The sequence below is a fragment of the Marmota flaviventris genome, chromosome 6 (assembly GCF_047511675.1).
Source record: "Marmota flaviventris isolate mMarFla1 chromosome 6, mMarFla1.hap1, whole genome shotgun sequence".
NCBI classification, from domain to species: domain Eukaryota; kingdom Metazoa; phylum Chordata; class Mammalia; order Rodentia; family Sciuridae; genus Marmota; species Marmota flaviventris.
In genome coordinates this window covers 28,786,494-28,812,716 of record NC_092503.1, presented here as the reverse complement: position 1 = coordinate 28,812,716, position 26,223 = coordinate 28,786,494, and the positions used below count along the sequence as shown (strand labels likewise).

The 26,223-nt window shown below is 34.8% G+C and overlaps 1 protein-coding gene across 1 annotated transcript in view; it reads left to right on the top strand.

The window, feature by feature from the left end:
• The first annotated feature begins 2,195 nt into the window (after positions 1 to 2,195).
• Pde7b (phosphodiesterase 7B) overlaps positions 2,196 to 26,223 on the top strand; it is a 318,242-nt gene continuing 294,214 nt past the window's right edge. Inside the window, exon 1 of the mRNA XM_027938495.2 lies at positions 2,196 to 2,501. Within this exon, the coding sequence (XP_027794296.1) occupies positions 2,481 to 2,501 (21 nt within the window). The 5' untranslated portion in view covers positions 2,196 to 2,480. The remainder of the gene's footprint in view (positions 2,502 to 26,223) is intronic.

Genomic DNA, 26,223 nt, shown 5'->3' with positions numbered 1-26,223 from the left:
AGAAGAATCCAAGTCTCATGAAGGCAGTGTGTGTGTGTGTGTGTGTGTGTGTGTGTGTGTATGTTCATTGCTTTATCTCCAGAAACTAGAAGAGTGCCTAGTACAGAGCAGATAATCAATAAATATTTATTTCTGATGAATGAAGATCCAGAATCACTGTTTCACATCAAAGCCAGGCTCCTTGCCCAGTTTACCCTGTGTCAATAAATGGCAACTCTCTTCTAATTTGTGCAAGCAGGAACCTGGGAATGATTTTTGATTCCTCTCTTTCACATTCATGTCTTCAAATCCTGCCAATTCTATCTGCAAATACACACACGGGCTTCCAGAATCTGGTCATCTCACCTTCCACATTGCTCTGACCGGAGCCCATGGCCTCTCCCCTACCTACTGCAATGGTCTCATAGTGGTCTCACTGCTTCTACCCTTCCTCCCCAGAAATCTATTTTCCACAGTAAAGAGAGAGAAATTCCTCTAGAATATATATCAGATCATGAGCATTCCTCAGCTTAAAACCCTCCCATAGGTTTTCTATCCTAGAATACAGCCCAAATCCTTTCCATGGTCTCTAAGACACTTTCTGATCCTCTCCGAGACACACTCATTCTCCTCTAGTTACCCAATTCCCCTCCTGTCCCCGGAATATTCCTGTTCCTTGAGCATTCGCCTGCCTTGTATCCTTGACGGGCTTCCTCTACCTGGAGTGCAGAAATATATAACCCGTGTCTTACCTTCATTTGTCATCTTCCCAAAGTTGTTTCATTAGAGTGCTTCCTAATCGTCATACCTAAAACAGCAAACACCACACACAGACACACACACACACACACACATACACACACCACATGCACACACGTGTGTGTGCGCACACACACACATCTTCTGGCCCTAACCTTACTTTATTTGAAAACCTCTTATTACCACCTGACATTACATATTTACCTACTTTTATTGCCTGTCTTCCCACTTCTCAAAACGCAAACTCCTTGGGAGAAAATGCTATGTTTACTACTGTATCTTCAACATCAGAGAGGAACCCCGAAAAAACACAGGGTTGCTTAACCCTAACACCTAGGATCTGAGTTACAAATACCTCTCTCTCAAAGAGTCAATGTGAGTGTCTGAAAAAGAACCCTGGACTTCCTGAATGTCCTGCCTACCCTTAAACCATTTTCTGTGTCTAGAGCCATGAGGCATCTGATTGGCCAGCATGGGTCACAGGCCCCTCACAGTTCTGCTCTTGGAGTGAGGCTAGTGGGAAAGGCTGTGCCATCCACAGATAGAGGGGGAAGTTTCCAGAAGAAAAAGTGCTTGTGTTAGTAGGATTCAGGGTGTAGGGGGTGGGGACAGGGGAGGATCTGGGGGTGGTAGTAGCAACAGATGGCTACCACAGAGATTTTCCAGAGTGGGAAGGAAAACACAGGGATAAGCTGGGGCCCCTGGTAGAGGAAGTATCCCTAAATAACTGCACCTTCACACACTTTGGGAGCTGACGTGCGGATACCCCAGGCAGGCCTGTGTTGCCTCACCATGCCCTGCTTCTTGAATGATTCCTAAGGGGATTGCAGGAGGGAGATTCCTAACATGAATAATCTTGAGGCTTCCCCCCAGAAGATGCAGGAAGGAGGGAGAAGCAGGGACCAGCAGCAGCAATTGCTAAACAAGTCCAACTTTTCTCTGCGCATAATATGGTCCACGAGCTCATTGGCACAATTCTACATCCACGGCTATCAGGATTAATTAGCAGCTCATTTTTAGGTTAGGGTAGAAATGAATTAGTTCAAAAGTAAGCAACAGCTGGGAAGTGGGCATATACATGCACGCTCACACATGGAAAGAATGTAAAGCTTGCTATTTTATTTAGCTCAGGGTTCTTTGTTTCATTTTTTTTTATACACCTAACCACAAGGTATTTTTAAAGTTTTAAAATTTCTTCCTGATTATAGAAAATGTTTCTTGGGTTCTCCTGAGAGTGGGGCACCCCGGCTAATCACAGGCACATACAAACATTCTTCCCATAGTACAGTACTTTAAAATTAATAGCACATGCAGAGGAAAAACTAAACCCTTTGACGTCACTCTTGAAATGAGGAAACATAAACAGAAAAGGCTCCACTCCAGTAAGCTGCCAGCCTCGAAGCCGATTGGTCTCTGCTTTTCCTTGCCTGTGGCAACTGACAGCACCTCCCAGCCTCACAGGCCGGCTGCCTGCTCACCCGGCCAGTCGGTCGGTCTGGGCACTGCAGCACTTGACTGGGAGAAAAGTGGTGTCCTCACCCAGAGTCTCTCTTTCTACCTACCTTCCTTCTCTCGGTCTCTGTTTGCTTTGTGTGTTTTTTTTTTTCTTTTTTCTTTCACTTAATTATATTCCTAATCCTGGATGAAGTTGCTGGATTCTGCAGCACAAGTCTTCATGAACAAGCGGCACCGCTCAGAGATTTCACGGCATTCAAAGGTCACAGAACTGCCACTATGGTTAAATGTCTTGTTTAATGGTTGAGGTATGTACAACAAATTTAAGCGGCAATCTCATTTTTCTTGAGAGAATAGAGGCACAGAGAGATGGCAGGATTTTTATTTAAAAGGAACCTGTACATATATATGTATATATATTTTGTCTGTGATTGTTCCTACAGCAACCAGCTTTTGAATTTCCTTTTTCTAGGCAAACTGACTAAACATTATCACCTACCCTGAATTAACAGTTTGAGGGCAACAGGATTTCTTTCCAATCAGTGTAAGAGACTCTGGCATTTCCATTGCACTTTGAGCCCCCACTGGGGAGGGATTTATTATTTATTTTTTCTTTTTTAGTGAATGAAATATTTCTTCTCCAACATAAATCTTAGAGTTAGATTTTGTTTTTCTTTTCAATTTTCAGTGGAACATGGTAGGAAAATGTTGGGAAAGGGTTCGGTGAGCTGTTACAGAAACAGGAGAGAAAATCAGTTTTTTTCTTGAGTTTGTCACGCTGGTTGATAGCACATTTCAAGATGAAGAAATTAACAGGAAAAAAGAAGCAGCTGGTAGCAAAATTGAAGGTAGAAAAATCGATAGAAGGTGTCTGAAAAATGAATTCATGAGGAAAAATTTACTTTATCACCTTGTTGCATTTTATAAAGAATATTCTGAATTTAGAAGTCAGTGGGAGACTGTAGTAGGCACTGAGTTATATGACTAGTGATTTACATCTTATTATTTATAAAGGAAAATAAAACTTTATCATCACTGCAAATTGTGCTAATTATCTTTTCCTACAACTGCTGAAAGCAAAGTCAGATATTTAATTAGGAACTTAAGTGACTGAACCTAGGGACTAATTAATCAACTAAAAATTCTGTTCTTCATGTGCTCTGGCCAAAGCGACCACTGCAATGATAGAGTAAAGCTCTTTGCACCAGGAGGCAGAGAAGTATATACACGTATATGCATGGATGTGCATTCATATACAGTAAGCACATTAAATGCTGCAGGAAAGGCAACTAAACAAGGGCTAAAGCTGTTTTCAATGGTACATTATTATGTGTTGGCGGGGACCCCTGCTAAAAATCAATCTTATGCACACAGTCAATTTTTGTAAAAGTAATTTAGGTAATATAGTGTTAACATGGATTTCCTTATTGCCCCTCTCAAAGTTAGGCAATAGCTAGACAGGATTATTTGAAACCATTACCTTGTTCCAAATTTTCTTACATGTTTTCTTAAAGTTTCTATTCTCAACATTGAGAACTAGAAATTTGTAAAACTGGGTCATGTTAGCAGTACTGTTAAGCAAGACATCAAACATACAGTGCATTCTGAGGGGTTAACAAAATTAACAGCATAAAACTGTAATGTACCAAGTTAAAGACTGCAAAAATATTAGCTCTGAAATGCAGAGGATGTGCTGTGAATGGACAATTGCTTTTCTGCAGCGCCTAGTGGGAAAACAAGGACTTTGTGTGTTGCAAATGCCTAACTGCAGCTCCTCCATTTCCTCTGCTTTATCTTTTATTTCTGGCTGGTGAAACAAAGACGGGTGTCAGTAGTTACATCTTGATTGACGTTTTTTTCTAATAAAATGAAGTCGCTTTGTGTCTCAAGTAGAAGCCCAAAGTTAACTAGTTGCTACTCTAAAATTGGTATCTTATTTATAAGAATTTTTACCTGGCACTAAGCTGTCTGATTTCAGAGTGCACTCACTCAGTTGAATGACATGTGACAAAATTAGTGTTGACTCCATTTCAGCAAATTAGCTTGGAGAAACTCTTTTGAATCAAGTTACTTAGGACAAGGGTGGAAAAATCCAAAATGTGTTAGGAGCAGACCTGAGCTTAAGGAAAACAATTATATCAGTACACCTTTTAATGCCAAGCCCAGTGTTCAGCATAAAGCTACTGTTGGTGCTTGACATAAACCTAGTTAAAATGTTTGCTGAAAATTTACTACCCAGCATATATTGCAAATTATTTAAATAAATTTCAAACATGACATTTTAACTATCTTTGGAAAATGTTTTCAGTGTTATTCCAGACTAAAATATCATCTGGAAATCAACTGTCAGTAATAAACAGGAGGGCATTCCAAACATTGAGAGTGCTATTTTCAGCAAAGGGACATCTTAAATGCAAAAGTAAAATGACCAAGTTTACTCAAAATGTACAACCTGGATAACACCTCTGCCTAGTAGTCATTCTTCCACAGTCTAATTTGTTGTTAGCCAGTCTTGAATCACAGGGGAAACTGCTTGTTGACTCACAGAACGTAGTGTTGGAAGGGATTTATTAAGTGGTAAACTAATCCCAAGCATGACTAAAAGGGCTTCATTATATTAAAGACAACTGTCAAATTTAAGGATCAGAACAGACTTGGGAACAACCAGTTATAGAAGTTAACAGGTATTAGAGGTGGCTCACCTCACATTGCTGAGGGATATGATTTATAAAAGAAACTTCTATGTGCAGAAAATTTTATCCAAAGATAAAAATTACCATCTTAAAGATTGTGCCCCCCAAAAAGTCTATGGACAAATAGGAGCCTCCTCTGGCAGTCACATATGGCTAAGGAAGAAGGGATTTTGCATTTGGAAATTTAGGGGTCACTCACACAGAGGTGAGAGCATCCCTATTAGTACCTCCCCATGGTGGCATCCCCACTTCTTCTAAGAATACACTCAGGGGCCTCATCCCTCATCCATACAAGAGGCACCTTGGGGTCCGTACCATTGGTTCTGCAAGCATCCTTAGTGTCTCTATTGATATCCAGGCTTTGATTCATTAATGTGGTTAATATGCAGATTTGAGGAAAAGAAGATGCAGAAACCCAAACTAAATGAGTCCTTACTATGTGTCAGGCACTGTTGGAAACTTGAACAGAGAAAGGGAAATGTGTCTCAGTTCTAGTGTATAATCAAGGCATTTATACTTTTCTTCTCCCCCCAAATCATCTAGGTATCTATATGTGTAATTTATACTTAGGGAATGATCACATGAAGTGAACAGACAGGGAAGTGGACAGAGATAGACAATAAAGTGAACATCCTCATTCAGGCTCCAACTAACTGGGTGATCTAAACTACCCACTTATTCTCTGCTTCAGTTTCCTCATTTGTAAAAGAAACCGGTTATATTGGGTTATTTCTAACATTCCTTTAGGTCAAATTTTTGTAATATCTTTATTCAGAGGTTTCTTTTTACGTCATTTATATTTCCTCAAAATGTATAACCTGGATAACACCTCTGCCTAGTAGTCATCCTTCCACAGTCTAATTTGTTGTTAGCCAGGCTTGAATCACAGGGGAAACTGCTTGTTGACTCACAGAACGTAGTGTTGGAAGGGATTTATTAAGTGGTAAACTAATCCCAAGCATGACTAAAAGGGCTTCATTATATTAAAGTCAACTGTCAAATTTAAGGATCAGAGTAGACTTGGGAACAACCAGTTATTTGTAATGCAAATGTAAGTGTCAAACTTTAATTCATAAAACATTGCTGCATGCTTTCAGCATGTCAAGAGCCATATCTGTAGAAGTGAAGTGAATATAAAGATAGGCAAGTAATGATCCCCCCCTTCAGAAACAGGTTCACAAATGAGTGAAAACCATGCAGAGCCATGTAAGAAAAAAAGAAGTTTGGGAGTGTTTTGTCAGTGTTTTGTTACTGTGATCAAAAGGCCTGACAAGAACAATTCAGAGGAGGAAAACTTTCTTGGGGCTCATGGTTTCAGAGGTTCAGTTCATGATTGGCCAATTCCCATTGATTCTGGGCCCAAGATGAGGCAAATATCATGGTGGAAGGATGTGGTGAAAGAAACAGCTCAGGAAGTGACAACCAAGAAATAGAGGGATCTCTGCTCACAAAGGACAGATATAAACTCCACAGGTACATCCCCAGGGATCTACAGACTCCAGCCATATCCCACCTGCCTATAGTTACTACCCAATTAATCCATATCAGCAGATTAGTCCACTGATTAGGTTAAGGCTTCAAAACCCAAAATCACCTCTGAAAAATTCTTGCATTGTCTCACCCATGGCATTTGGGGAACACCTCATATCTAAACTGTAACAGGGAGGAAGATTATGATGAAGAAAAACCACAGGAAAGGCAAAATGGAGTACAATAAATGAAATTTTATATCCATCTAGATATTTATTTTTACTATGATTATTTTTATTATGATCAGTTGAAGACATTGTTACTCTTTGAACTCATGTTTGTAATGGTGTTCTTAAAAATAGAATGTTAAAGACAGCCAAGGTTTTACCAGGGCTGATTAAGCTACTATACCTATCTGAGATATCATGAATCCATGTATTGAAACTATTTTCATCATCCCTTGAACTTAGATCCCTAGGAGTTTTTGGAAGCAGGAGTCCTTTGAGAAAGAGTATCCAGGATCCCCGCAGGCATTTGATGTAAATAAGGAAGGTTCACAGAAGAGATGGGCTTGAACTCTGGCGTAGTCCAGTATCTGTAAGTGTCTAGTAGTGGCTCAGAATTTCCAGAGATTACTTGTCTAAAACAGGACTGTCAGATGCCTCTGCCTTTCCAAATTCTGAGAAGATTAATATTGAATCCTTAATCCTGCATTTGTTTTTATTCTTCCACCTTTCATCCCTTATTTATGCCACTTCTTTTTATAGTATGCCATAACTCAGTTATCTAAATTTACATAATTTGCTTCCAAGATAGTCCCATTGCCAAAGAAAAACATAAACAAAACAAGGCCCTGGGTTGGAATTTCTCCCCAGCAGGACCCTGGGGAGATAATCTCTCTGCCTTATTTCTCTCCTGTGAGGTTTCTGCTTCTTCGTGGTTATAGCCCTTCTCGAGATACATAGATGTGTTTTGGGTTCACTAAAGCTGGGAGCTTCAATGTTATGAGACAAACATCTTTTTCCTAAATGTCAATCATGTCCTAGATTTTCTATATTACTTCATTTAGTATCTCTTCAACTCCAATTCTAATTTCTTTAGAGAATAACTGGAAATGTTAATAACTAAGTGACAATCATTATTATGATCAGTTGAAGGCATGGTTATTCTTTTGAAATCATATTTGTACTGGTGTTCTTAAAAAAACAGGATGTTAAAGAAAGCTAAAGTTTTGCCAGGGGAAAAGAAAAAAATTGGTGAGCTAATTGTCCATTAAATATCAATTCTGAGACCTTGACCCCTTGGGGGCAGGATTGCTGCCTCTTCTAGTGGTAAACTTGGTACAGTTTGGTTACCCTAACCCAGACAGTGGTATATCCTATGTGGCTCAGAGACTTCTGTCTGACATCTCTTCTGAGTGTGGGTTAACAGCTCCATCCTGGCTGATAGGGAGCAAGTTTTATTATTTTGGATAACCCTAACAATGTGACCCAACTCACCAAAAAATCTATTCAGCAATATGAATTCTTAATATTATTTTTGAGTACCTCAATATTTTAAAAAATATAAATCTTATCATGAATACTGTCTACACTGATTTGCATAGTCAAGAAGTATGAAAATAATAGCTGAAGCCAGTATGCCATGCCAAATTCTTGTCATTTAAAGTTCCTTCCTGCTTTCCCTCCCTCCCTCCCTCTCCCTTTCCCTTCTTTTCTTTCTTCTTTCCTCCCTCACTCCCTCTTTGCCTCCCTACCTCTTCTTTCACCTTCTTCTCCTCCCCCTCTTCCTCCTCTTTCTTCTCCTCTTCCTCCTCCCTCATCTGTAGGGTGAAGATTGAAAAAAACAAAGATTGATAATGAGGTTTTGATGGGTTTTCTTGTGTAAAATATCAAGTGTTTTATTTTTCCTCTGTAGTGATTTATGAATTAGCCTGAAGTTTAATTTAAATTCCTCCTAAGATTTTTTTCTTATTGAAATCTTCTGTCTTCTCTTGTAATAATTAATATATAAACAAGAAACATATAAAATATCCTTTCTGAAAGATGAAAATCATCATTATCTGCCTACTGCTTCAGATATACACAAAAAGTCTTCTGTTCAAAAATGGGTTTTATACATGGCTTAAATATATTGAAGACTATTTTTAAGAGTCTTGAACTCTAAGAATCTTCTTCTTTTCTCCTGGTATGGTATGGGGGACCACATCTGGTCCCCAAACTGGTGTGAGCAGTGTGCTTTCACAGGTCCAGTGTAGATATGGGGAATGTACCATTTGTCTGAGTTAATAGAATCTTGGTATCTGAAGGTACCAGATGGGTAATGCTTTAAATCCTTTTTGACCATAGAAAATCTTAGTTGAAAACATACATAATTATCTATTATTATATTTTTGTAATATTAAATATCAGAAGCTATGTGATGTTAAAAATAGGTGAATTGTTGAATACATTGTTTTAAATCAAGGCAATATAATGCCATATAGCTATTTTTAATGTGGTATGTGCAAACAATCCAGAATGATTTTTCAGAAGCAGTAAGTGGAAAAATATCTACATTAACATTTATATAAATACATAAGCATATTCATATACACTATAGAAAATTTCCAAATTTAAATTAAAATATTATAGTGAATACCATTGGAGTACAGGATAGGAACAAGACTTAATTTATACATATATAAATAAATAAATAAATAAATATATATATATATATGTATATGTATATATATATACATATATATATATATTCAGAATTGTTCAACTTTTCCCATAATAAATGTATTGCATTTACAGTAGAAATAATTTATTTGTTATTGTGTGATATTTTAAGTTGAAATAAAAGAGGATTAAAGGGAGAGTCCTATTTTCCTTTTAGATTCCTTTGTTAGCATCTTCCTTGAAGAATTTGAATTGTTCCCATGTGCCTTTGATATTTTTAGGAAGGAGAATGTCCTAGAAGCAGGAGTTCTGCACATGAGAAGACAGAGAGCCCATTGCCCCAGCTTGAGTGACTGGGCCAGTCAGTCCTCTGGCACCACTTTCCTCCAGGACTGAGGGACTTAGACTCTAAATTCCTCCCAGTTTGGAAAGACATCTAAGAAAACGTCTTGTCCTATTGCATGTCCAACTGTTTAAGATCTTCCTCCATAAACTGAATACGCATATTTAACAGGTTTGGACATTTTCACTAAATTTTCTGTTTCAGATTTGATCAGTATTTGAACATTTTCAAATTAATTAAATATGAAAAACATATTTTTCCCTAATACTGTTTAGAGAAACCACACACCATAGAGAGACTTTTTAAATAAAATTATACTATAATATCTACAGTTCTTCAGAAAACACTATTTACATTAAGATGTCCAGGTTGTGCAGTTACCCAAGCAACTCATGCTGCTTTAGTTTGAATATGATTTATATATTTCTGGGTTTTCCAGGAGTTAAAAAAAAAGGCCTTCATTTCCCTTTCTCATTATGCCACTTGCCAGCTGTGTTCAGCCAGATGAAAGGACTCAGTCATTCACAAAAGTGTAGAAAGCATTCTTGTGAAAGGAGATGCCACAGTAATATGGAGGTCTAAAGAATGCCTCAATTTAGAAAAAGGTCATTAAATCTAAAAAAAAAAAAAAAAAAAAAAAAAAACCAAAGTTGTTTTCTATGTGATAGAAATATAGTATAATTCCATGTTCTTAAGACTAGTTTTCTTGCTTTTCAATTAAATGAAAACCCAGTTTCAATTTAGTTTTTAGTATGATTTGGAAAATATGTTTTAGTCATTTAAAATACATAGTAATTTTTATTTCCTGTTTCTCTAGACCTTTATTATTGCATGGGAACCAAGAATAATCTTTTAGGTTAAAGTAAAGCAAAAGGGATAAACATTAAACAGGAATGTATGTGATAGCAGCTTTGGATAGCCACAATTAACATTCTAATTTTTCTGTTTAGATCTCTTTTAATCACTAAAGAGTCATTATAAGAAAAAATATTTCAATGAATAATAAAAAAAATACTTAATAAGGACTGTTTTCTTTTTCACTGAATACATGGTCCCCAAGTGCCCATGTATGGGTGCATGAGCAAGAGATTGAGGACAAGGCCCTTCTCAAACTTAAAGATAAAACGAGTATAAAAGTTTTATGTGTAATATTTAAGTCTAAAACAGTGAGTTGGAGAACAGTGTACCAAGGTATATTGTACCCTCTAATGTAAATCTTTAAAAGTCAAATAAATATATTTATTGAATTAAATGGCAACAATATGTAATTTTTAAAAATTCAACTTGTGTATTTTATGTAGAAGGAGATAAGGAAAAACAGAAATAAATGAGGACCAAACTGCTTTTCAAGGAGCACTGAACTTGTAACCTAAAGCCCAGGATTCAAGTTCAGGATGCTAAGATTGTTACTTGTGGCAAGTTATTTAACATCTTTGGCTTTCAAAACTCTAAAGTGTAAATTTAAAGCAAAGTACCATTAGGTTCTATCATTTCTGGCTTTCATGCATAATTAGATACTTCTCCATTCACAACACAAATGCCACATCACTTAGTTCTCATATCGTTGCTGTCAGGTAGGATTAATTATGTCCATTTAAAAGGGAAGGAAATTGAGGCACAGAAAAATCACAGCTAATAGAATTGGGGTTCAATCTCAGCTTTTTGGTGATAATTTTTAATTGTTTTTATATATTTAAAACCCATTTTAATCATTCTAAGTATGAGGTAGAAAACATTTTTAAAAATATTTCTACAAAACATAAAAACATCTGTTTCAAAAATTTTAAAACATTATTTATATACAGCAGGTTCAAATATATAAAGGAACAACATTACTTCATTTTAAATGCATTCATGAGGACAAATTTGACACTTTAGACTTCAAAAGTTTTGCTCTGAGATGCAGAAGAGCATAACAGTAAGCAATGCACAACTTGATAACCTTCCACTTGGTTTGCTTTTTAGCTTTGTGACCACATTCAAGTTACTTAATCTCTCCAGACCTTCTTATTTATGAGATGAAGGTGTTTATAGTATTGTCCTCATAAGATTGTTGAGGAGATGAAATGCATTTTACCTTTAAAGTGCTTAGAATAGAGTATGGAATAAAGTAAGCATGCGAGTGTATTAACTAGACTATTGTCTTACAAGTTTTGAAAAATATTTCATGGGGTTATAATTATTTTGCAAATACTGTTGATGGCTGTGCTAAACATTAAAGAAACATAGACTACAGAAACATGGCTACAGAATGTTTTTCCCTGAGAATTCCTGTGCTGGGAGTTTGATTCCCAGTGTAGCCATACTGGGAGGTGGAACCCGGAGGCGGTGTTTCATTCATGGTGGGCAGAACTCTCATAATGGATTAGTGTCATTACCATGTGGGGTGGATTAGTCATCCCGAGAGTGGGTTGCTATGAAGGGGACCTGCTCTCACCTGGTCCTCCAATGCTGGCTTGTTCTCTCCCTTTCACCTTCTGCCATGCTGTGAAGCATCCATCTGGATACTGGAATCACAGTTTGGAGTTTCCATGCCTCCAGAACTGTAAGAATACATTTCTTTTCTTTATAAATTACAAAGTTTCAGGTACTCTGTTGTAAAAATAGAACAATAAAATAGACTAAGACAAGTTTTTTTTAAGTTTTTACCTTCTGTATTAAACAATAGCACATATAAATGAAAATTACCAAACATATAAACTCACAACACTATGATTTACTTGTTGTAAGTGAATCTCTTTGTTAACTGAGCCAAGTCAAGAAATATATATATATATATATATATATATCTCATCAGCACCTCAGAAATCCCATCACATTTCCTCTATTCTTTCATTCAACATTATATCATGAGACTCAGTTGGTTGATGCATATAATTGTATTTTTTTTTCATTTTCATTGTTGTATGATGTTTATCTGAATATACAACATCTATTTGTCCATTCTATTGTGGAAAACATTAAAATTGTGTTCAGGTTCAGTTTTTAATAATAAATAATGCAGGCCCAGGTATTTGTTTACCCATCTTTGGGTGCCTGTGCCTGTGTATTTCTGTTGAGCATATATCTAGGAATAAAGTTGCTGGGCCACAGAGAATATTCATGTTCAATGTTAGTAGAAAATTCAAAATTTCTCAAAGTGGTTAAAGAAATTTATACTCTCACCAATAGTGTATTTTTGGTTGCTCTACTTCTTCACAATTCTGTGCATTAGTATTTCTGGCAGATGTGTTGTGGAGGCTTTTTTAATGTGCATTTTCCTAATTATTACTGAGCTAAATAAGTTTAAGTACGTTTTCATATATATTAGCCATGTAAACATCTTTGTTGTCAAGAATCAGATGGAGTCATTTTGTATATTAGTTTATAGGAATTCTTTATTACTTTAGACAACTCTGATTATTACATGTGTTACAAATATTTTCTTCCATTGGTAAAATTTCCCATTCTTCTTCAGGATTATTTTGATCAATCTCTGTTCTCTACATTTCCACATACATTTGAGGAATAACTTAAGATTCCCCCCTAAAAAAACCAAAGCACTGTTGAGATATAGAACAATTAGGGAAGACAGTTCTTTCCTGAGTTTTCAATTTATGAACATAGTATACCTCTCCATTAATTAAAATCTGTGTTAAATTCTCCCAACAATATCTTCTAGCTGGATTTGTGGCCATTAAAGACAATCCTTGCCAATATAAATTTAGAATTTTTGTAATTTCCTGGTGCATAGAAATTTTCTCATGATAAAATATCCCTTCAATTATTTTGCATTCACTTTTACTTTGACAGTAAAAATCCATAAAAGAAACTTTCCATGTGTTGACATAGCTTATCCTTTTCCATTCTTTTACTTTTTTTATTTTCTATATGTTTGTGTTTTAGATGAGTCTCTTTACAAGGAGATAAGTACGTTTTGTTTTATCATTCAATCTGATTATCTTTTATTGGAGTATTTAGAACTTTTGTATTTAATGTAATTAGTGATTTAGTTCACCTGAGTTCAGTCTATTGGTTCTTCCTGCTGTACTTTTTTTTCTTTCCTTGCTTTAATTCCTTGGGATTAAGAATTTTTGTCATTGCATTGTCCTCTTCCCCTTAGCTTGCTATTTTTATAGTCATTTATACCACTCTACTGATTAGTACTGAAGCACAGGATGCATCTATAACCTAATCAACGTGTGATGCAAATTAGCATTTTTATCCCTTTGTGGGAAGTATAAGAACTTGAAATGCTTTAACTACCTTTGTACTCATTCTGAACTATATGTTCGCTAGGTATTTAATTTTATATAATTTAGTTTTGCAATAATAATTTTATTATGATTATATAATCATACATTTTTAATTCCTTCCTCTATCTCTGAGATCCCATATAGGATTTTCCTTAGTAATGATTTAACTTGAGTTGTGTTTCTTGACTTTGTCTGAAATGATTTTATGTAATCTTGATATCTCAAATGTACTTTTCCTGGGACTAAAATTCTAGATAGGTAATCCCCCCTTACACACAAAAAATATTAAAGATATTTTTACATTGTTTTATTACTTTCATTGTTTTTGAGGATAAATCAGATAATAATCTTTAAAAAGAAATCTGTTCTTTCCTCTGACCGCTTGTAATATTTTTTTTCGTTTTTGACTTCTTAGAGGTTTGCCATGATTGCTCAGATATGATTATTTGCACTTATTCTAATTTGGAATCTTTATGGTTTCTTAAATTGTATCCTTGATATCTTTTAACAATTTTAGAAAATTCGTATTAGTTGTCTCCTTTAATATTCATTCTGTTTCATTTTCTCTTACTTTCTTCTCTTCCTCCTCTTTCTTCTTCTTCTTCTTGTATTGTGGACTGAAGCCACAACCTCATGTGTGCTAGGCAAGCACTCTACAACTGAACTACATCCCCAACCCCACTTTTTTATTTTGTATTTTGAGATAGGGTCTTGCTAAGTTACCCAGGCTGTCCTCAAAGTTGCGATCCTCCTGCTTCTGCTGCCCAAGTAGCTGAGGTGTGCCACTGCATCTGGCTCTGTCTTACCTTTCTTATGGGACTCCAATCATGTGTATGTTCAAGTTTTGGATTTACCTACCTCCACTATTTGCCTTTGATCTCTTTGTTCTTCATTTTGAATACTTCTTTTGATGACTATTTCATTTTCCTAATTCTTTCTTCAGCTACATATATAATCAGTTACTTAACCCATTAAATTATTTCTTAATTCAGTTCACAATTTTCTAAGCTTTTTGTCTTTGTAGTTTCTGTCAAAATTCTCAATCTTGTCTATCATATTGTGGAACATATTCTCTTTATGATTTTAAAATTTTGTAACTGTTTTATTTAGATCTCTTCAGTGTCTATATCTATTGTCTGCTGATTGGTTCAAATTGTCTTGACTTTTATCCTGGTTATTTTTAATGGAACACTGACCATTGTATGTGTGTGTGTGTGTTGTGTGTGTGTGTGTGTGTGTGTGTGTGTAGGTAAGTAGGTAGATACATAGATAGACAGAAAGAAACTTGAAGTTGAGTGCAATGTAGATTTTTCCAGATAGAATTTACATTTGCTTCTGTGAAGTTATCAGCAACACTAACAATCTCAATTGTCTTAACCTGATTTTATATTGAATGAAAATAAGGCACTTAAGGCAGCAACTGGCACTTAATAAACATGCACCTATTTCTCTTACCCTTTCACTGTTTTCTTAAAAAATGAAGAAAGAAAGTACAAGAAGAAAGTATTAGGGAAAACATATATGACATTAAAAGTTCCCATTATACACCAGAAGTAAATTTTCAAATGTTGTTTCATTTTTTAACTTTTCTCTTCTGTCTGAAAATAAATTTAAAAGTGGGAAGTCATATCCATCAAAATCATGAGATAAGTAAATAATAAGAAGTATGAGTTAAATTTTTGTATTTCACTATGGCTATTATAACATTATTAAATAATTTTAAAAGAAAAAAATTACAATTCCATTCTATCTCATAATTGTTATCTGCAAGTAGTACTTTGACAAACATCATTTTTGACACTGCTGATATGCTAGAGAGCTCTTGGGTAAAGAAATAGTTATTATAGACTCTGCCTTTCATCTATACTTCACATTTCTAATCAAGGATAGCTACCAAAATATATTTCTTAGTTCTTGATTTTTGGATTTATAAATTTTGTGTATGAAAGTTATTGTTGTTTTATATAGTAGCTAATATAAATTAGCTAAAATGTGCTCTTAATAACTTTCTTCATTATCCAAATTATTTAATAACTTAGTTCCATACGTCAATTTAATGTTTCTGAATTATAATCCATATGCATCATAAACATATAAAATTATTTTCAGTATCATATCCATGTCCTATAGAATTTATAAATTAGATAGTTGCAAATAAAATAAGCCAGGGAGTAAACTTAGTTAGGCTATAGTCAAATTCTGATTTAGTTACATAAAACCAGGTCTTTGGTGTTTTGTATTTATGTATAGACTCTGTCAGTTCACTATCTTTTCTAGGGTGTTTGTGTTTTCATAGTACTTTCTGTGTTTTTTCCAGTGCTAGGTTACCTTTGGAGCACAGGTAAACTTGAATTATAATTAAAAAGTACGAATTATGCTAAGTCTTTAACCTAGAGTTCAATTATTAATTATTTATGAGCAAGTTATAAAAAGCTTAAAAATATATGTGTGTAAAGAGAAATATTAAACAGTTTCAAATGCACTTGATATAAATTTCAGGATTTTTTTTTTAATAAATCGATGTATATTTCTAGTTTCATACAATATGTGGTCTTTTTGTTACTTTTCAAAATAGAAATTGAAAATTGGCATATCCAAAAGAATGAATATTTATAACTTTTAACTATGTCACCAAATGTATGCTAAAATATATTAAATTGAAAAAAATATGAAGTAAGGTATATGAAGTGTTACTATGTTCAGTTGATAATATATATCTTACAGTTAACTTAAGGAAAATTGACTTAATATTTCATCCAAAGGGCTAAGTAAATTTTCATGTGTTACTTGATAAACTTTTTCACTGAGAAGAATTTTTAACGTTAGCAATTTATAGAATAATTGCCAAGGGTTATTATAATCTGGGAATAGAGAAGTAGAAAATAACAGTTATGTATAGTTTGCAATTGTTTCTTCCTCAAATTCTGAGGAAAGGGGGTATGAGCTGTTTGTTCTGGCTGTTAAAACAAGTATTTATTCTATTTCTTCTTAATAGAAATGCAAAAAAAATAGCTTAAGGAATGAATGCATAAATGAATTTTCAAAGTTCATTTTATAAAAATAATAATTTCTAATCCTGGTAATCTTGATTTGTGCTTTGGTTATTCATATAGTCTTGAGTAAGTAAGATGACTTCAACTATTTTCTAACTATGTAACTGAAATGGTATCATCTATTTCCAAAAGTTCTGAGATCCTGCTCACACACACACACACACACACAACACACACACACACATATTTTTTTTTTTGCCTAGGATTTCAAATCAAGGGAAGTTTTTTGGTGCAGCCATGATAAGTTTCAAATTCCAGATAGCAAATTGTTCTGAGTCTTTGTCCTTGTCCTAGGCCATTCATTGTTCCACTGGTAGATGCCATATCACTTCTTCCCAATGTCTGTATTTAATCAACACAAATGGTGTGATAAATCAATACATGGAGATAATTTTTAAAGAACATTTATTGCAGGGCTACCATGAAAACCCAGAATTGTAATTTTATGGGACTTCTCTGAATTTCCCAGTAGTGTACAGCTAGCATCAGAACCATGTTCAGTGTTAAATCCAAGCAAATTCTTAACATGTTTAACAGTTATTAAACTTTAGGCACAATAGTTTACATTATCTTGTGTAGTTTGGCCTACATGGCTTAAGAATACTAGCTCAATTATATTTTCACTTTGACAAATTCAGAGGAATAATCAGATGATTCTGTGTTTCATGCTGTACAAAGTTGTATACATATGTTCGTCTGTATTTCAATGGCTAAGCCATTTTTTGGCCCCAAACGGTCAAATGTCAGCAAATGTATAAACAGTCAAATATATAGCTAAATCATGTGTGTGTGTGTGTGTGTATATACATATGTACACATACATATATGAGAGTACATAAACTGATGACTGGTACATAAAATTGGTCCTTTAATTACTAGAACCTAAAATGGTAAGTAATTGTGTTAGACCTTAGAACTAGGATGGATACCATTTTAGTCAGTTTTTTCATTATGTTACCAAAAGAACAATTAGAGGAGGAAAAGTTTATTTTGGCTCAGAGTTTCAGAGTTCTCAGGCTATGGAAGGCATAGCTCTGGGCCCAAAGTTGAGGTTAAACATCATGGTGGAAGGGCATGGCAGAGGAAACAAGCTCAGAAAATGACAACCAGGAAGCAGGTATAAACCCCAAAGCCATACCCTCCAGTGACCTATCTCCTTCATTCCACACCCTATCTGTCATCAGTATCAGTTGATTAATCCACTGATTAGGTTACATCTCTCATAACCCAATCATTTCACCTCTGAACTTTCTTGCATTGTCTCACACATGAGTTCTTGGGGGACACCTCATATCTAAACCATAACTGATAGTCTTCTTTCGATTGATGTGAAGCTAATTAATTGCATATTTGACAACAATTAATCAGATTCATATTTTGGTATATTATTTTAATAAGTGTGTATATATGTACATATATGAAATAAGCATACTATTCATGTGTAGTACATTTTATCTATACAATCATGAGGAAAAAAACTGATTTCTGCTTAAATCTCTCAAATAGCTGCAGAAAATCTGCATTATATGGATGTAATCATCCCCATTTTATGATCAAACTCAGACTCCCATTGATTAAATAATTAGTGTAAAGTCACAGCTTCTAAGTGACAGAGCTTGTACCCATTCACTCAATCATATTGAGGGCCTTAATGTGGTCTGGGGACTCAGGACACAGAAGAAGAAAAGACAAAAGTCTCTATCCCCATGAAGCTTGAATTCTTGTGAGAGAAGATTAACAGCACATAAACTAGTAGACTTAACAGTTAATTTCAGATTTTGCTAAATCTATGAAGAAAATAAGGCAGAACAACAAGATATCAGGTTGCTGCCTGTAGAGATGTAACCTTGTAGCTGGGGAGCTCAGCAGAGTGTTCTCTCCAGTAAAATAATGAAACCAGGCAGTCAAAAACCTAAGAGAAAAGTGATCCTGGCAGAGAAGAGAGCAAGAGCAGAGCTGGAGAAGGGAATGTGTTTTGAGTCTGAAAGAAGAAAGGTCAGATTTGTGGGATGTAGTGTGATGGTGGACTGGGAGGAGAGGAGTGGGTAAAGCGGGCAGGGCCCGATCACATGAACATTTACAGGGTTTGAATCTTAGTCTTCTCATAGTAAAATGGGAAAGCACTGAAACCTTGTAGACAGAAAAGAGATTTAAACTAATTTGTGCTTTTAAATGAACAATCTGACCCCTGTGTGAATGGCTTGTTGGATCATAGGTAGGAAAGCCCTTAGGAGCAGTTGATAGTTATTGCAGGCCAGATGAAAGATGAAGAAGGCTAGGATTAAGGCTAAAACCATGGAGTGGTAGACAGTGTTTATGTGTCATGTGGGTGTTTGACAGTAGAATGGATTGGATATGACGGAGAGACAGCAACACACAGCTTGCAATCCCAGATTCTGGAGCTGATCTCCTGGGTTCCTGTTCTGACTCTGCCCCTACCAACTTTGTAACTTTGGATGCATAACCTGTTCTCAGTTTTATCATTTGTAAAAGAGAAGGAGGATGCTATTAGTGCTTATCTTATAGGACTGCTGTAATTTTTTTTTTTGGGGGGGGGGGTTGTGTACATGCACACGTGTGCTTTTGCATACATACCTATGCATACACCTGCAGACACACATTTAAGAGGGGGAATCAATAGTAAGTACTATGTCTATTGTATTTATATAAACTAAATAAAATTAATTTGAAAATGGCTCCTCATCACTGGGTGGTACCATTCAGTGAGTTGGGGAAGACTGAAGGAAGATAAGGTTTGGGGTGTAAAGGAGACAAGAAGTTAAGAGCTGTGTTCAGGACCCATTAAGGTTGAAGTACCTATTAGTGAAACACAGGTAAGAAGTTTCTAGTTCAGAGGGGACATCAGAACCGAACCTAGATTTATTGACACATGTGCTATTTCAAGCCTTGCCACAGGATGAGCTCACCTAGGGAGATGATGTAAAGAGGAAAAGCCCTACCAGTACAGGGAGGTTGAGGAGGAGGAGCTAGAAAATTATTCCAATATGTGCACATCTGGTTTTCACATTGTGCTGCTTATGTCACTGGAGCCCGGCCAGAGCGCATGCTTCAGAAGGCTCTGCAGACTTGAAAGCCTCTTTATACATTGCTAGTGGTGAGGGGCTGTGGCTTCCGCCCGGACCCTGATCACAGGAATTTTCCATTTATACTTGAGAATAGTACAAAGAAACTGTGGTATTAATCTGCTATTCCTTGTTGATCCTGAGATGTTTTTAGTGCAATTATAGTTATATGTGGCCCCCAATAAAAATCAATTGCTTTAAATTGTATCATTATACATATATATATATTTTACACAAAAGTATGGGAATCTCCAACTTACAAAGATGTTTTGGTTCAGAATTCTAGAATTGAAAAAGAATGATTGCATGGACACTGAATTATTCATGACAGTTTGAGTCCCAGTCAGCCCTTAAAAGTCTGGTTAACCCACAAGGATATGAAACCAGAGAGTATATAGACCCTAAACAACAGAAGCAATGAGGTTTGTGGGAATACTTGTTTAGATTTCTTAAGATACCAGGAATGCATTTTCTTCTCTTATTTGGAGCACGCAAAGCAAGGACAGAGAGTTGCCTGTTGAGTGGGGGTGACAGGGAGTGGGTAGGGTGCTCCATGGCCAGTTTCTTACATATGAAATAGTGATTATAGAAAACATAACTGCATGAGCAGAAGGAAAGAATTCTGCAGAAAGGCAGGACCCTGGAAATCTATCTTAGCTTTGATACCCTGAGATGCAATGACCTGAAAATAGTCACTGACTGTTCTGTGACTCAGTTTCCTTTCATTTTATAATTACTATTAAAAATCCCTTGCATTGTTTTCAGAATTGTATTTGTATATAAAACATATGTATATATGTTTAGTATTTGTGCATATGATATATGCATTTGTGTGCAACAGGGTTGAGAGTGGGGAGATCTAAGTAACTATTAACTAGTGTTCTCATTATATCATTATTGTCATTCCATAACCTCAAATAATCTCTTCACTTTTTAATTAATAATATTTAGGAAACTATCCAAGGCAATGTTTTAATAATGTGGAGCAAAAATAACAGAAATGAGTTTGTTTTTTTTTTAAAAAAAAAACAACTAATTCATGTAAATCAGGAGTTTTACACATAATAACATTATGATTAGATCACTTAGTTTCTTAATAGGTCTTGCAATTTTTCCTAACAGATCCCTCAGTGAGTTATCAAAATTGATCTAATTCCAGCTTTTTTACTGGCTTGAGAGCTTTCAATAAGGAGTTCAGTTGCTAATATATTTATCTTTTGTAAATATAATCAGTGCCATCCTGATAATTTGCATCCAGAAAGCAATCTAGAATTTTATTGTGAATCATTATTTACTACTTCAGCACTGTTTCGTGTCTAAGCCAGAAAGTATTCTGTTTAAGGTTTCACAATTTTATCAATGACTTCCCAACTTTGCTGAAGCTTTTCTTCTGCAGTATTATTCACATCACATTAGCATTGCTATTGTCTTTAAAAAGATATTTCTGTTTCAAAAGACCCTCTTTTATTTGTTCTTTTTAGATACATGTGACAATAGAATGTATTTTGACATACATACATGGAGTAAAATTTATTCTAATTAGAATTAAAAGATTTTTTTTTATTTCACACAAGACACTTCAAAGCAAAAGCAATACCAAAAAGATGTATTTGTGCCTCACAATGTGTTATAACTTCTCTGAGGAAGGCAATATGTCAAATGCAAATATTTATAGTATATTAAAAAGTGGAAAAAAATCAGAAATGCCCTCTTTATTCTGCCTGATTAATACTTTTGTTGTGGTTTGTATATGTGGTGTCCCCCAAAAACTCATATGTAAGATAATGAAAGAATGTTCAGAGGTGACACAATTATGAGAGTTGTAACCTAATCAGTGGATTAATCCACTGATATGGATTAACTGGGTGGTAATTGTAGGCAAATGGGATGTGACTGGAGGAGATAGGTCATTGGGGGCATGTCTTTGGGGTTTATATTTTATCCCTCATGAGGGGAGCTCTCTGCTTCCTGATTGCCATGTCCTGAAGTGCTTTCCTTCGCCACATCCTTCTTCCATGGAGTTTGGCCTCACTTGGGCCCAGAGCCATGGAATTGGCTGATCATTGACTGAGACCTCTAAAATCATGAGCCAAAATAAATTTTTGCTCCTCTAAGTTGTTCTTGTCAGGTATTTTGGTCACAGTGATGAAAAGCTGACTAAAATATCTTTGCTGCAAGATCACACAGAAGGAAATCTGACCCTGGGGCACTTTCCTACCTCGTAGTCTCACAAGGCAAATTCATTCTGTTTGAAATGGGCCTATTAGATAAAGATGCTGAGGTCAACTATAGTGGTTTCACCTGAAACTTCACTTTTCTGCCACTTTAATCAAAGTTTTGATTAGTTGTTGCATAATAAAATTCATTAAATGTGCATGTGAATTTTGAAAAACCCAACTTAACACCGCACATTTATACATTACTATTGAGTGAACATGCTAAGTTCTCCATTTCTCCATATCTAAACCTTCACTCAAACTGTGTAAACTTCATAATCTTGGACTTGGTAAGGATTTTCTCTGATTTTAAACTTTATTCTTTAAATAGAAAGAATTCACTGTTCATAAGACACAATTTTTGTGTCTTGATGTATTGTCTAATGCATTATTAATTTGATCTTCTGATTTCAATTAATTTTCTATAATTAATTACATTAATGAATTCATTTTACAAACAAAAAATTTACTCTGATAACAGTCTGTGTGCACAGTCACCCTTATGATGAGAGTTGCTGATTATTTTGCTTACACTGGGCTTAGAGAACTGAGCTGAGAGTAAGCTGATCTAGAAGTCTATAAGTAAGTGGCAGTTGTTTAATTTCTTTCCCTCTTATTTTCTACATAATTCTGAATTTCTCCTGTCATTAAACAACCTGAATTTCTAAATCATCTGCAAACACCAAGTGGCATGATGCATAGAAGCATCTAAGCATGGGGTAAAGATGTCTTCACGTTTTACAGACTTGACATTTGAATCCAAGAATATGCTCAATTTTTTTTTCATTCAGTGTCTTGAGTATTTTCATTATGGAATTTTTTGCCTAAATTGTTTTTGAAATACTCTTTAATGAACTTTTTATAGATCTTTATATGTTAAATAATTTCACTAATTATGGAAAATAAAAATTATTGTTTATGGGGCTGTGGTTGTGGCTCAGTGGTAAAGCCCTTACCTAGCACATGGAGGTACTGGGTTCAACCTTCAGCACCACATAAAAATAAGTAAATAAAATAAAGTTATTGTGTCCAACTATAAAAAATAAAAAATACTTTAAAAATTGTTGCTTACAAATAATGATAGAATTTGCTTACAATATTAATTACACATATATGATTCATTTGGGGGGCACTTTTTACCTTTTTTTATTACAAAATGGGTATGATCATTTTGCAAATAATTGGACACATAGAAAAATAATAGATAATCATTGTGAACTTTAATTAACAATTAACATATTAATTAATTAATAATTAACATAATTAACATAAACTTGATTTGTATTCACAGACATAGATATTGCTCTTTTATTAAAGAAAGTTTAAATTTTTGAATTTCAAATATTCAGAAGACTTCAGAAAACATGGCAGACATTTTGTATGCATCTCCTAGATAGTTATACATTCATTCTTGAACGCATTAATTCATTCAATAAATATTTGTTGAGAACTATTAATCTAGACATTGTTTAAAGCACCTGTAGATTTATCAGTGAGCAAAATAGATAATAGAGGAACACAGACAATAAATTTAATGCATGTGTAAAAAACTGTCATTAATTGATGATAATTGCAAATAAATAAAGTAGAACAGGAAAGATGTGAGACTGGGCATGAAAGTTTTAATGGAGCATTTGGGAGGCCTCACTGAAAAATTACTTCTGAGAAAAAAACCTGAAGGAGTTGAAGGGTGAACCATGCAGATACCTGGGGTAAGAATGTTCTAGGCAAAGGGCACAGCAAGTGTAGATCCCCAGAGGTGGAAATGCACTAATGTTGCTTCTGTTGAATAAATTTCTGTGCTTGATTCAATGATTTTCTTTCTTCCCCTGTCTTCTGGTTTACTGAATCAGTAAGCTGGTTTACCACATTGTAACATTCCTTTCCTTCTAATATATACCATTCAAACTACAAATTTCCCTTTTTAATTGAATATCATAATCTATGAAATATGCCATATTTGTTGCAGTTCATTTCTAAAATTTTGTAGTTTCCATAATTTTGTTTCTCTTCCATAATTATTTAAAAATGATTATTTTAAAAATCTAAGTATGAGAGGTATAAAGGAGACTGCTTTGATCTCTAAATACAATGCATTGTGTTCAGGAAATGCTGTTTATGTGAAATAACTCATAAATACCTTTGAGACTTGCTTATTGCTTGTTAAATCACTAATTTTTGGTTTAATAAATCCATAAGAGAAAGAAAAGAATATATTTTCTGTAATTTTGGAAATGGTGCTTATACAGAGCTATAAGATCAGACTTAATTAGGTGGTCAATATTGTGTTATTCCCTCCTAGATTTCTGCATGGTAGTTTAATGAATGCAATATATCAGTTAAAATCTCCTGCTATAATTAGGAATTATTTGTGAATTACTCCTTAAAAATTTGTCAATTTTTGCTTTGAGGTTTGCCTGGTAGGTAAGTGTAAATTCAGAGCCATTATCTTCTTGTTACTTTTATTGCTGCAATGAAGGCTATTCCATCTAACTTTAAAGTAGTAATACTCTAATATTAAAAGCCACTATCCCAGTTTTCTCTGGTTAAAATTTTCCTGACATATATTTTTATCCTCTTTCTTTCAACAGTTCAGAGAGTTCATATTTTTGGCATGACTTTTTAAAACAATGTATAACTAAATTTTATTTTTTAATTCAATCAGATACTTTTAAACTGTCAAGCTAAATCCACGTACACATTAAGATTTGTTTATTCAATTCTGTCTCTGATTTTCTATTCATTATGTTTTTTTTGTTACTTCTTTGATTTTTTCCCCCTGCTTTCTACCAGATGGATTGAGTGTCTTAATATGTTTTTTTTTCTTTATTGCTTTGAAAATTAGACAGTTTTTATGGTTTCAGTAGATACCCTTACATTGTTAACATTTCATACTAGGATTAAAGTGTAAATAGGTTCATCTGTATTTAATATCCTTATTGCACCTTGTAATAATATAAGGAACTTACTTAAATTATCTTAAAATGAGATTATGTCTACCTCTAACACTAATCATTATTGTCCATTGTTCAGCTGTAGTTTGTTTTTCAACCCTGAGCTATTTGTCTTTTTAAAATTTTTATTAAATGCTTATTAAAGTTTGTCTATATGTTTTCAAACATTGTTCAACATTGTCTCCCACATTTTGTTTTATTTCTGGTTCGCATTCATTTTCTGAATTTGTAAGTAATAAATACTATCAGAGATTTTCACTGGAAAGTATCCTTATTTAACACTCAATCCTAAATGATAATTTAGCAGGACATTGAATTCTCTAGATTTCAGTCATTTTCTATCAGCACTCGGAGAGTAATATTCATGTGCCATTTGCTACATTATTGCTGATAAAAATTCTGTGAGGCTAATTGGTGTGACTCTATGGTGACCGTTCTTGGTGATTTTCTCTGTGTTGATTCAAGTCTTCTGCAATAAACACATCAAGACAAAATAGAAATACAGGAGGTTTCTTGAGCGAATTGCCTGTGAAGAATAAAGAGGCCAGAGCCGGGAGTGGAAGGGGAGAGACTTCAAAGCACTGTGCAGGTCTGATACTGTGAAAGGAGAGGGAGAAGAAAGGAATTTGGGATAGGAAAAGGCTCTGCCTGACGTTAGTCTAAGAGCTCATGGGGTGTTCTAAGTAGGATCTTGTTAGAATATTTTGGCATTGCATGGACAGGCTTTGCTGTAGTACCCACCATGCCCAGCACTGAGTGGGAACAGTCTGGAGAGAATGGCCTCGAATGGGCCTATGGTGGTGGATCCCATAGCTGGAGGCTGTCTTGCAGCAGCTCTCAAGATGAGAGCTGAGAATGCTACACTGTGTCCTGCAGGTTCACTGAGATATCTAGATTTATTTTTATTCATCCTGCCTTATAATCTCATATTTCTTTTATGTTTCATATATTTCATCAAACCTGGTGAAATTTCAGCCATGTTTTCTTAGAAAATTACATTTCCACCTCACTTTCTTCCTTTCTCTTTCCTAAGCTTCAACATTCTCATTCTATCATCCATGGTTAGCTACTCATTCACATTTGCCGTATCTTTATTTCACTCTACTTCACTGTGAATTTTTCCTTAGGTTTCTCTTCCAGTTCATTAATCTTGTGAGCTATGTCTAAAATGTATTTGATCTGTATTTCAGTTTCCATCTTCATTTGCCATACCTCATTTCTAGAAATATATTTGTTTTTTTTAAAATCTACCCATTCCTGTTTCAGTACACGGCTTTCTCTGTAATTTTTATCCTCTTATTTAGCTCCAATAATTTGTAA